The 12,091-nt window shown below is 38.8% G+C and overlaps 1 protein-coding gene across 1 annotated transcript in view; it reads right to left on the minus strand.

The window, feature by feature from the left end:
• KIF21A (kinesin family member 21A) overlaps window positions 1-5,091 on the minus strand; it is a 79,532-nt gene extending 74,441 nt beyond the window's left edge. The window contains exons 1-4 of the mRNA XM_009289024.2: window positions 5,012-5,091; window positions 3,943-4,068; window positions 1,709-1,744; window positions 331-380 (exon numbers count right to left, since the gene is read on the minus strand). Of these exons, the coding sequence (XP_009287299.1) occupies window positions 331-380; window positions 1,709-1,744; window positions 3,943-4,008 (152 nt within the window). The 5' untranslated portion in view covers window positions 4,009-4,068; window positions 5,012-5,091. The remainder of the gene's footprint in view (window positions 1-330; window positions 381-1,708; window positions 1,745-3,942; window positions 4,069-5,011) is intronic.
• Between the last annotated feature and the right edge of the window lie 7,000 nt (window positions 5,092-12,091).

The following is a 12,091-nucleotide window of genomic DNA, read 5'->3' on the forward strand; positions in this document are numbered from 1 at the left end:
TGCTTTCATCCAAGCCTCCTTGCGACTTCTCCTAGACTAATTTACTCTCCAGTGAGCAAAGAAATCCAGCTTTTGAGAACAATTTGACTTTTGAGAGAGAGAAGGGGGGACTGTGCTGCAGGATTTGTACAGGCCTTGATTATTTCTAGTTCAAGACAAGGTCAGCTGCGATGGAAAAGCAGCACTACCATAAGCTTCCACGTGCCTGCCAAGCACAGAACTGGAACACCTCCAAATCCAAGTGCAATTTGATTAGAACTAAACTGATATTGGAAATCACATTTCTAAGGCAAACAGATTCTTTTAAAATTGTCCTACTGTGCTACTTGCCTTGTTTTTTGTGAACATTTAGTGTTATATGTCTCACCACTCTTGGAAAGCTAGAAAAGAAATAACAACACAATATCTTAGAGAAAATGAGATCTAAGCAAATGTAGCAAAGTTTAATTTGTTAAGACCTGAAGTATTTATGGTTTATTACCAATAAATGAAACAAGGAGTTAGGCCTTCCTAAAACTAAAGTTCAAAATTAATTTCATACCACACAGGAATGCAGGCACATCTGTATCGTGCAATAAAGTCACAGAATAGAAAGAGCATGGCACCCTGTATTTCTTTTGAAAATTATGCGGGTTTTTTCCTCCAAAATTTAGCTTTAACACTTAAGTTAGCAGCTCTCATCATTCCTGCTCTGGAGCGCATAGCTGTAAGGAGCAGCTGAGTCACACTTCTGGTAAAGCTTACCAGAGCCTGGTATTAATTATGTAATTAGGGCAGTATCAGGAAAAGGAATACACTTTCTGTAGCATCTTTCTGCTATATGACTGAATGCTTAACAGAGATTAAATCTGCTAAACAAATGTCATTATATGTAACTTAAGATGAAAAAACTTAACCAAAAGAGAGTTTAAGGAAAGCTTGTTGAAGAGTGCAGCGCCCAGCAGCCTAGCAATGAGTCATGATAACAAGTGCTGCCAGTATTTTAGAGACACTTTCTTTCCAGAAATTTTAGCGTGCAAGAATTCAGCTGAGATAATACAGTACTGTCAAAAGTAATGTGGTGAATATAGGCTATCCAACTCCCCAAAATACTGTAGTCACCTCTGCTTTACCAAGCTGCAGTATAACATTTATTTAAGTGTAAGGGGAAAAAGGGGAAGGAATTAAAAAAAAAAACCAAAAAACAAACCCCACACGCCACACAAAACCACAGTCTGAGTACCTGCAAACCTAAACTCAGTCACATTTATAGTTCAGGGATTTTGGGGTAATTCAGATACCTCTTGTAAGCCAGGGCCCAATCAGCCTACTATATCCAAACACATGAAGCCCGTAAAAAGTACACCATTCAGCACAAATGTGGATGGTGTCAACTCTTCATAAAGCACACTTGTATAATTACCAGAGTCAAACTTTACTGAAAACACAGTTTTGTGAGACAGCTGGTTTCAAAAAACATTGCCCACAGCATCACAGTACACAGATGAATGAACCAATAATGCCCACACAGTATTTTCAATTAAAGACACAGAATTGACAGTGACTTTCTGGTTCAGAAGCTGAACGCTCCTACTTGGAGCAATGACACTATTTCTGCACGCACACCCCCCCCAAAAAAAATCTTTTTTACCTGTAAAGTCAAAGGAATAACTTTAAAAGAAAATTATTTCATGCATTTAAGTGAAATATTTTAAGAATAAGTACATACATTCAGGAACTTCCTTACATTCCAAGTTACCAGCACCTTTAGAGAAAATCAAGAATAAGTGCTACAAGTATATTCAGAAATAAGCAAACAAAACAATGTTTATACACTACAGGAAAATATTTTTTTTGAATATGAGAGAAAAACTGATGTAATGCAAGATTATCCAGATGACCAAAAAAAATGTCAGTCATACCAACACTAGGCTTCATCCAATTTCTTCCTCATAACAGTTAAATGTATGTCTATTCTAGAAGTCTACTACTTCTTCAGAATAACCTAATTTTTAAGAAGAGGTACTCCATTACTTTTAAACAAAGTTAAAAGGGTTTCCTATGTCTGCAGCAAAGGAGAACTCTTAATTATTGCCTCCTTTACCCAGATTTCCCTTTCATTTTCACAAACACCCACATACCCACCTACCCACACACATACACTTACTCTCCCAGCCCTTAGAGCTATAGTCCAGAAATCACGACACATTCATGCCAAGACTGTAGCTCTGAAAATTGTTTTCACTTCTTTCACCTCCATACAGAGAATTTATCTTCCCAGTTATATATTCTCAAGTCTAGAGCAGTTGGTTGCTTTACACTTACGAGTCACAAGTCCAAGAATTACATTTCACCAATTTCTTTTAACTCAAAACAAACACGAAGTTACTGACGTACTTATAGCTAAAGCTACAAGCCACTTCCCAAGTTAAATAATACAATATAAGAAAAGGAGGATCAGGTCAGTTAAAAGAAAATTACAAGTTGTCATTAATCATTACTCAAATGACTGCTTAGCTAACACTACTAAAATAACAACCAGACACTTCACAATGGGACAAGACAGCTAAAAACAGCGTTTCAGTAATCTGCTCTGAATAGTGCTTTCACTCTGTTAATTTTCAGTGCAACATTCTTGGAACAAAAACCACTGTATGACTTTCCTGCCACTCGTTGTTAAAAAAAAAAAAAAAAAAAACAACCCCACACAAACCACACACCGTTGTATCCATAACACCCGATCCACCAAGTTCCAAAGCAAACTGCAGAAAATTTCTTCATATTTATTGTTGACTGTTTCTAACGAACAGAAGTTGCTCTGTTTCAAAACAGAAGGTAGACTGTTCAAGCAGTGACTGAAAGCTCTGACCTGGTAAATCCTAACTGTGCAAAGCGAGGGAAAATAACCCACTTGCTTTATTTAGTAGTTTTAAAATTTGCAAAACAGAAAGGAACAATATTATCCACTTTCTTCAGTCCTTCTGGTTCAGCTACACATTTTTATATGTCTGAATGTCAATCCCCAATTTTAATTCTTTCCTTTATGTCTATTCATCCTATTTGCAAGGCTAAAAAAACATCCACATTAGCAGCAACAGCTAGAGATGAATTCTTCCATCCTTCTGTTCCTATGCAGAGACACTGTATTCAGCTGCCCTGTGAAGACTTGACCACCTCACTGTTCTTTCTTGGCTTCAGATGATGCTTTAAAAGAAGGCCTCTAAACAGTTAGTTAAAAGTCAGGGCAATTCAGGAAACTATGCTAGAAATTCAGTAGGTAGCATTTTTCCTCACTGAGTCATGCTCCAAATTGATTGCTCAGTAGGATGCTTACGCTGGATGCTCTTCTGTTGCAAGCCAGCATTTCAGGCAAATATAAAGTGACAGTCCCCAAACTTACACACACACACACCCCTTCCCATTCTCCAATCCCCCAACAGTTGAGATGTTTGCAAGCCTCTTGGTACTGATTCTAACAACACTCCCCATGAAGTTTCAACCAGGTGCAAAACTTGGATTAACTACAGGCCATAATCTTTTGTTCTGTTAACTGCAGGCTGATTTTCAGGTATAGTGGAGAGGGGACAGGAGAAAAAAAAATTGTTAATGAGAAATTATTTAGCATTTATATGGAAATACCAATGGAAACCTGAAGTAATTAGAGCTTAAATAACAAGAGAAGTGAAAAGAAAGGGACTGGTCACAGCTGACTAGCGAAACAAGTCTGCAGTTGGTGCTGCTGTGAAGACTATCAGGGCCTTGTTCAACATCATCTGTGCAAAAATGTCCACTGATATCTGGAACTTCACAGGAAAGCCAGTTTCCACACACGAATTAACATGCCAAGGCTAGCAGGAAGAGAGCTCTCCACCACAGCAATAACTGCACCAAGGGCTGAGCTGCCACCATTTCACTTCCTCAGCCTTTTCTCCAGTCTGAGGGAAGTAATGCAGAAGGACTTACAAGGCAATATAGGACTACATAAGTGCAGGGTAGTGGCTTCTCATAGACAAATCCAGTTCCCTTCATTTATACACCTTCAGTTCTCACAGAAGAAAACACTTGTAGCACACACTCAGATGTATTACCCTGGAGAAAGGCAAGAAACCAGCGTGATCAAAAGCTTTTTTAATAAAATAGTTCTGGCAGAAAATTGGGAATTCAATTAAAATTAAGACCTGTGTCTAAATGTGGATACTGCATGGAAAATAACTTTCTGGCTGATAAACCAGAAATTTTTTCTAAATATTTTAATATTTTACTAAATATATGAATAATTGGAATATTTCAACTTCTTATTTGCTTGATTTGGGCAAAGATAACTACGTTGGGCAAAAAGCTGCAGCCACTATGGCTTCTTCCACATTGCCTAGGGTATTAAATTTCCCCACTGCCAGTAGAGAAGTACATCCTCTATGTAAAGATGGAGAAATATATTAGAGAATGGCTTAAGTCGAAGAAAGCCTGATTTTCTAACAGTTGAGCTTCCACTCCAGGCAGGTAGAAAGTCCTTGTTGGCTAGGCTGAGCAAATTCAGTGTGGGAATCATTGTGGAGATACAATCATTCTCCTGGTTTAATTGCTACTAGCATGCAGACCTCACTGCACTAGCAAGCCTACAGTTTGGAATTACCACTAATAAAAATAATACTGGTAATAGCATTTCAGCAAAATTTTACCTCCAGGACAGAGCACGTCCATGAAATAAGCGCACCCTGGTAATGCACCACAATGTAAACTGACAGGTTCACATGCCAACTACAAAGTTAACTCATGACATACACACGGCGAATAAAATCCAGAAAGAACTAGCTACTTCCTTGCTACTTGTATCTGCTTTAAACAACTAATATCTATGCTGGCATAGCAGTGAGGCTAAGTACTTTCTGCTTCGCATTCTAGCTGTGCGGTTAATTTTGCATTAAGGCTCAGGTTCCCTGATTAGATTACAAATCCAACCAGAACTCCAAAACTATTAATGCAAAGTCACTTTAAAAAAAAACCAGATAAATCATGCAGCCAGGTAGCTCACATAAATTAAAAGCAGTTCTCTCAATTTTATGTTACAGGCATGGGAGGTTCTGCCTCTGTTTCTGGAACAATCCTCCTCTTCAGCGCGCAGCCGCTAGCCTGGGCACTGCTCTGCCAGCCTCCCTCAGCTCCAGCGCACACAAAGCAGCAACACCTGATCCTGGGATCATTTCTGTCTGCTGAACACTTGGCTGCAGCTCCTTGGGGACAGAAAGAAAAGTCTGGCCTGACAAGCTTCTTCAAGGTCAAAACCCATTTCTTTGTCTTGACTGAATTAAATCAGCTCTTCTTGGCACGTAATGCTTCTAAAATCGGGCATTTCCCAGCTGCTCTCAGAAATCACCAATGCAAATCACTTGTGGTTTGTCTGCATAAGAGTTCATAGTCCCTCATGCACTGGAGGTAGAATACTTGTTTTGAAAGTGCTAATATAAAATAAACTGTTTCAAATTGCCTTAGAAATTTAAGCTTACAGTAACTGTTTACACATCAGGACCACAGTAAAACTAGCTGAGATGGCTATGGTCCCTGCCACAAAACTTGTGACCAAATATCTCATTCCTTTGAGCACTTAACATCAGACAAGAGAAGAGTTCCTCTGGCTAAAATGAGACCTAACAGGACAATGCACGAAGGGAGGTGCACACAAGGTTTTCCAGGATCAATACCTAAGCTAAGAAGAAACTTTGCCGGGAAATGGAAAACTAGGAATTCACACAAAATAATGTGGTAATGGCATACTGGTAGTGCCTAAAGCCCAGGGAGGGTCTTACGCTAAGGCTTATATAAAGCTTTCATAAAGGGTCATACATTTATTAAAAGCTACAGACAGATATATCTACATATTAATCTATAACTTTAAAGCTGTTTCAGACTGTTTCCTCACCAGCACCAAGAAGTCAAAAGACTGGATGTTAACGCAAGCTACAAACTCTGCATTGCCAACTGCTATGAATCAGGCAGCTGCCTCCCACACCTATACACACACACAGCCTCCACTCCATGGCTACAACCATGTACTACCACTGCTTTCACTGTAAACCTCAAAAAAAAAAAAGCAAAAAAGCATACAGCAATAACAAAGCTCTAGTGTTTTGGCCAACCTTGTTTCCACTTAAAATAATTTCCTTTAGCACTACAAAAAACATTTGGAGGATGGGGAGAAGAAGTAGAAGGCTGTTTACTCCAGCATATGCTAAGGTAACAGATATTCAGAAAGAAGAAGTTTTGTCTAAATATTCAACTTTTAAGCTAACTGGTGTTCTACAGAAATTGCCAGGAAGTATTAAGCAAGATCTTAAAAGGATGTTAGCAGATCAATACTATTTATTTTTTTCTAGAATTTCCAGATTTCTCTAAAACAGGTACTTTTTTTTCTTCCACAACAATCTGCTTTCACAATTTCAGTATCAAAGTTAAAGAGAAAAATCTCTGCGCTGTTTTAAATTTTAATATTTTGCTAACTCATGCTACACAAAATTTTAATTGTACGATTTAACCGATTTCACCACTGAATCTGAAGAATGCTAAAGCAAGGAAAAATGACAGCAATGAAGGCTCTTTCAGTTCTTAATTTTTTTTCTTTCTAAATAAAATACTGTCAAGTTTTTTTCTTTTTTTAAAAGAAACATGACAGTTAAGCAGATAGTACCACCTTAAGATCCTCCCAGAAAAGTTGGTTTTCTCCCTGGTTTCAGCTATAGATTTTGCTTGCCCATGCCTTATCACTTGACTTTTGTTTACACATAAATACAGAACTCTGTCATCAAATGAAGTGTAACTGCAATGCAGCCCTTATGTAAGCCTCATCACATGAATAATTAGCAGGGCCCATAAGAAACTACAAATAGCTTATTTCCCAACTATACTTACCAGAATTAACCATTTCTAGACCACTGAATTAAGAACCAGTGGTTGAAGAATGGGAACAAGATGAATTGAAACCGTGAGCGAACGACAGATTCAGGACAGGGAGCGGGATTACCTGCAACTCATGGAAGGAGAGGATTTCCCTGCCTCTTGAAATTTGAGGTCAGGACTGGTTGCACTTCACATACAATCATGTTTTTAACTAAACACATAATTGGATTCTCAATCAAATCCAGTTGACTGGTGTTACACAATATGTCAGATAATCTTATCAGCGTCAGAATGGATCAAAAATCTACACAATCTCTTCTGTCTTCTCTATACTACCCATCATCATCCTAATCTGGAGGTATCACAAACAGTTTTCAGTTCAGAGTAACAAGACTTCAGCCCTGTGTTCCCAGGCAGCCATTGCAAAGCAGCACATTTAGGTTGTTGACCTCTAATCTACAGCAGCAGTGTTGGCAAAGGGGTCTTGCAAAGGCAGCAAAAATGGAGCAACACAAAGACTCAGCAGCTGGAAAATAGTACAGCAGTGACACTCCATCTAAAACCTGCTGTCACAGCAGGAATTGCTAGCTTCAGTACCTCTAACAATTCTTGCTGGAACCATGGGGTTTTTTTAAAAACAATAAAATCTGATATTTGAAGTCCTTTGTCACCTACCTTAGCTAACAATTTAAAGTAAACAAACTAGACCAGGATTCAAACAAGTGAGAAAGACCTGACAAAAAAAAAAAAATCCGTTTTCCTTTAAAAAAAAAACCACCACTACACCCCATATAAGTGAGGTCCTTGTGCAATCTGTAGCTCTCCTGTGATTTTTGCATCAGCCACAAGCACACTGAACTGAACAAGGCCAGTATGTAATAGCACATAATAAGGATATCCAGAAAGATTTGTGGATTAGAAGAAAGGAAAAAAGTTCTGGCTGTCCTTGAACCTTTCAGACTTCACAATAAAACTGGAAAGCCCCTGGTTCTCTACTCTCTTGTCATTCCTACCTAGCTGTGGGGGAAGAAAGGGAGAGCTCTGAAAGTCCATTTCCTTTGGGAACAAAACTTTTCAGCTATTTCCAAAGTAATTGAAGATATCCCCTACCTTTATGCTCCAATTGTACCTAGATCAATAAGCAATAGGAGTCTCCCCAGCATGTTAAATACTGAACAAATATTCAGAAGATGCGGTCACTGATACTCCAACACCAGAGCCGACCCTATAAACAGCAGCAGATGCCCAAGACTTTGTAGCTTAGCCCTGTGCTGAAGAAAAAAGAAACTAAAACAAGTCACATAAATTATTTAAGTATTTTCAACTTTAGAAGCGAGATGGCCCATGTCCCCTAACCACACATTTGCTCATGCTGCACACAGAAGTGGGGACACTGGTGTATATAAGGTATATGGCATCACCCACCTCAACAGGTAGTAGTATACCCAGAGAATTCCCAGTACTGGTAACGGCTGCAGCAGAGAGACCCCTTAAACACAAAAAGATCTTTCAGTATTTCTCCCAGCAGTACCTTTTAAGTTATCCATCCAGTATCACTTTACATCAACCAACACTAGTGCTCACGTACTAATATATCCATGTCTTTGTTTTAGCCTAGCAGTTTTCCTTCTGGCGTTTCCCTTATCTACTTTTAAAGATCTCCAGAGATGGAGCTTTCAGCCTCAAAGGACAAACAGATAAGGAAAATAAGCCTCAATAATCTAATTTATATATTGCACTTTACTTTTAAAGTGACTCAGAGAGAAAAGGTCTTAGAATGTGTTGAATGCATTAATACCTGAAACCCTGGGTTACAACATAACTTAAAATCATGCCTTAAACTGATTGGTTTTGAATCTTTGAATGCCGCCCCCAAGCCATTCTGAAGGATCTGACATTCAGAAGCTGGAGGCAGATCTTGCAGAAGTATGAGACAACTAAATGGCCAATGCATTATTAGCTGACAAGGAAGAACCAAATCAAAATCTCTACGCCCTACAGAAAACAGCAAGAGTGACTCAAGAAAAACAAGTTTTCAAATTTAGTATTTGAAATACAGTTACCATCACTAAAATATTTAATGCATTAATAGACTAAGTTAAAATTTTAGCACTGTTGCTATTTTGAACAGAAAGTGGGTTAACAGTCAGGATCCTACAGTTTATTTTTTATTATCAGAATGGAAAAGTAACACAATGCCAATTCATGTAACTTCTGAGCAAAGGAGAGGACCTCTCACACACATTGCTGTGCTGGAGTGACCATCCCCCTCTATACCAAGGAAGCAACAAAACAGGAGAGCAATTTTCACTAAAACAGTGCAGTATATTACAACTGTTCTGCCCCACTGGATATTTCTTGGTTAGACATATAGCCTTGCCCAAAAGAAGTTTAATCTTAAAATGAAAAATGCATGTATAAATTACAGAATACACATTAAAAAAAAGCAGTCAGTTGTCCGGCTAGACTACAATTAGTCAAATTTCCTTGACATATCTGATAAAACTTGGAAGTCACTAGCATTTCCTAGCTGCAATCCGAGAAATCAAAAGCATATATCTTCAAGAGATGCAGATATCATAAGCTTCGAAGCACTTTCCTCAGTCTACCAATACATTACTCTGCTTTAAACAGATTGAACTTCAACCAGACAACTCTTACACAGATATTAGGCAGACATCCAACAATACAAACCAAGCTGAATGTTAACTTTACCCAGTGCTCCACACACATTATATGTACACACAAACCCAAAGAAATAAATAAAGTTTTTAAATCCATTTTTCAACAGACAAGACAAAAACTGATAATGCACAAATTATAATCCATTTCCAAAAAGCCATAAGGAACTGTTCCAAGATAAGTAACTGATGCTTTGGATTTTATTCACAAGATTATCATGTGCTTCATGTGATAAACCACTGACTATTGCCTGCATTTCTTTCTGACTCACAGAAGATATTGTTTGAACAAGCCAGCAGAACTGAAAGAATGAAACATGAACTGTCACAGGTGGGGACAGTGAAACAGACACAATTATTCTATAAGGTGGCTGAGGAGAGCATGAATATCTGAAAAGCAAAGAAACATTAAACAGTGCTGGAGGTTAATTATTCTCATTAGTCAGCTTGGCCAAAAGAGTAAGTGAGCTTAAACTGTGGCAGCGGAAATGCAGGCAGAAGGTGATCGCCACGTATTCCTGCTGGGAGAAGAGGAAAGCAGATTGTTACCCATAACTGAATCACACTCCAAATGCCTTCACAGCAGCAATATCGCATCTACCATGAAATAGTCTTCAAGACAGGTAGGGAACAGTTGGATGAGGGGAAGGAATAAACTTTAGAACAGAAAGAATGTAGAAACCATGCAAACAAAATCCTCCAGTACTTCATGCTGTGTATGCTTACAACACATTACCTCCTAATAGCAGTCGTATCACCAGCACCACTGGATGACTGTCAGTCACCCAAGAATCTGCTCTATCACATTCAGAACTCATCTGGAGAAGAGGCTACACCCCCTTTGCTAAGCTGTCCCCCATATCTCACCCCTTCCAAAAGATCACAGGCACAGAGCTCTTCAGTATCTTCCTGGCTTTTAGGCCTTGCCTGCTGTTTTCCAATACAGAAAAGATTACCAAGACGACAGACCCAAGCTCCTTACTGAGGTTCACATTGGGAGGACAAGAGGCAGTGGTCATAAACCAAGAAACTTCCCAACTTGGCATAAGGAAAAAAATTTTGCCCATTAGGACAGTCAAGTATTGGTTGCCCAGAGAGACTGAGGAATCTCCATCCTCAGAGGTTTTTCCAAGACCTAGCTTGATAGAGCCTTGAGCAACCTCACCTGAATTTAGTTTTGACCCTGCTTTGAGTGGGAGGTTAAATGACCTCCTCAGGTCCCTTCAAACTTGAATTAGCCTAAGCTTACCCTTCCAAATCTGTAAGGCTTTATTGTTCGTGTGAACACTGTCACACCCCTGTAAACATATTCTGACATCTGAATGGGATCATTCAACTGTGCTGAATTCAGGTCCTGGAACTCAACATGCAGCTTCACAGAATTACAGACAATTGGGATGGAAAAGAGCTGGAAAGGTCATTACCCACTCTACCTTTCTGGACCAAGGTAATATCAACTACGTCCAAAGTGTTCCCAGCAGTTATCAGTTTGAACTGTTTTTAAAAGTGTCCTATATGGGCAATTCCACATCTCCACAGACATATTATTCCAGGATATCCATCCTTACAATAAAAAAATATTGTCTTATCTTTTACTTTTCTTACTGTAATTTAAGCCTATTACCTTTTATCCACTTGACCTTGAACAAGAAGGACAGTTTATTCCCTTCTATTTTGCATTTGACTCTAGGTATTTCAAGGTGTTCCTTAGCAATCTTCACTCCTCATATCTCACACTATGGAACCGGTCATGTTTTCTAGACAAACAGTCATTTCCCTTCTCTTTTCAATTCCCCTCAGTTAGTCCACATTTCTCTTGAACTACAGCACTGCATGCTTAATTTTTATGCATTATTCATAATCACTTGAATTCTTGCCTACAGCAGCAGCAGAGAGCGCACTGGCCCTTTATTTTCAGTCAAGTATCATCCAAGACATAGGCCAACACCATTTTATGCAAGTCCTCTCTTCTTAAAGAAACATCTCTGCATTCAGCAGTCATAAGAGTTAAAAATCAACAGAAGCATTGGCCTGGCATGGGCCAGCCCTGCTTTCAGGGCTGCAAGCACAGCCTACAGCACTTTCATCTGAAGCTCTCAGCTGTACAATGTTTCTTCCTCTTTGGGGCCTACCAAGGCTTTACTTGTTGACATTTAGAGAACAATGAAAAGTCCATCTGTTCCTCAAAAGCTTTGCTAACAACAATTATGAAATATATCTACAGCTACACTTTAAAATGCAGAGCCAAGACAGCTGGTTGACTAGGTGACCAGCCAATGTAGATCACTCTGGAGACTGTGTGGGGAAGAAAAAGAAAGAAAGGGAAAAAAAAAAAAGAGACACCCACAAAATAAAAAAAACAAACCAAACAAAACCCTAAAGCCTGAAGCTTTTGGGAGTACAAGAAAAAAGGGGGCATTTAATTATACTGATGTTTAATTGTCAAATAGTTTACCTGTCAATACCAGTTCAGCCCTATCTCAGATCTCATTTTTCGAGCTCACTGAACACCAAACCACTTCTGCTGAACTCAAAGTTCT

The sequence above is a fragment of the Aptenodytes forsteri genome, unplaced genomic scaffold, assembly GCF_000699145.1.
Source record: "Aptenodytes forsteri isolate BGI_AS27 unplaced genomic scaffold, ASM69914v1 Scaffold137, whole genome shotgun sequence".
In the NCBI taxonomy this organism is placed as follows: Eukaryota; Metazoa; Chordata; class Aves; order Sphenisciformes; family Spheniscidae; genus Aptenodytes; species Aptenodytes forsteri.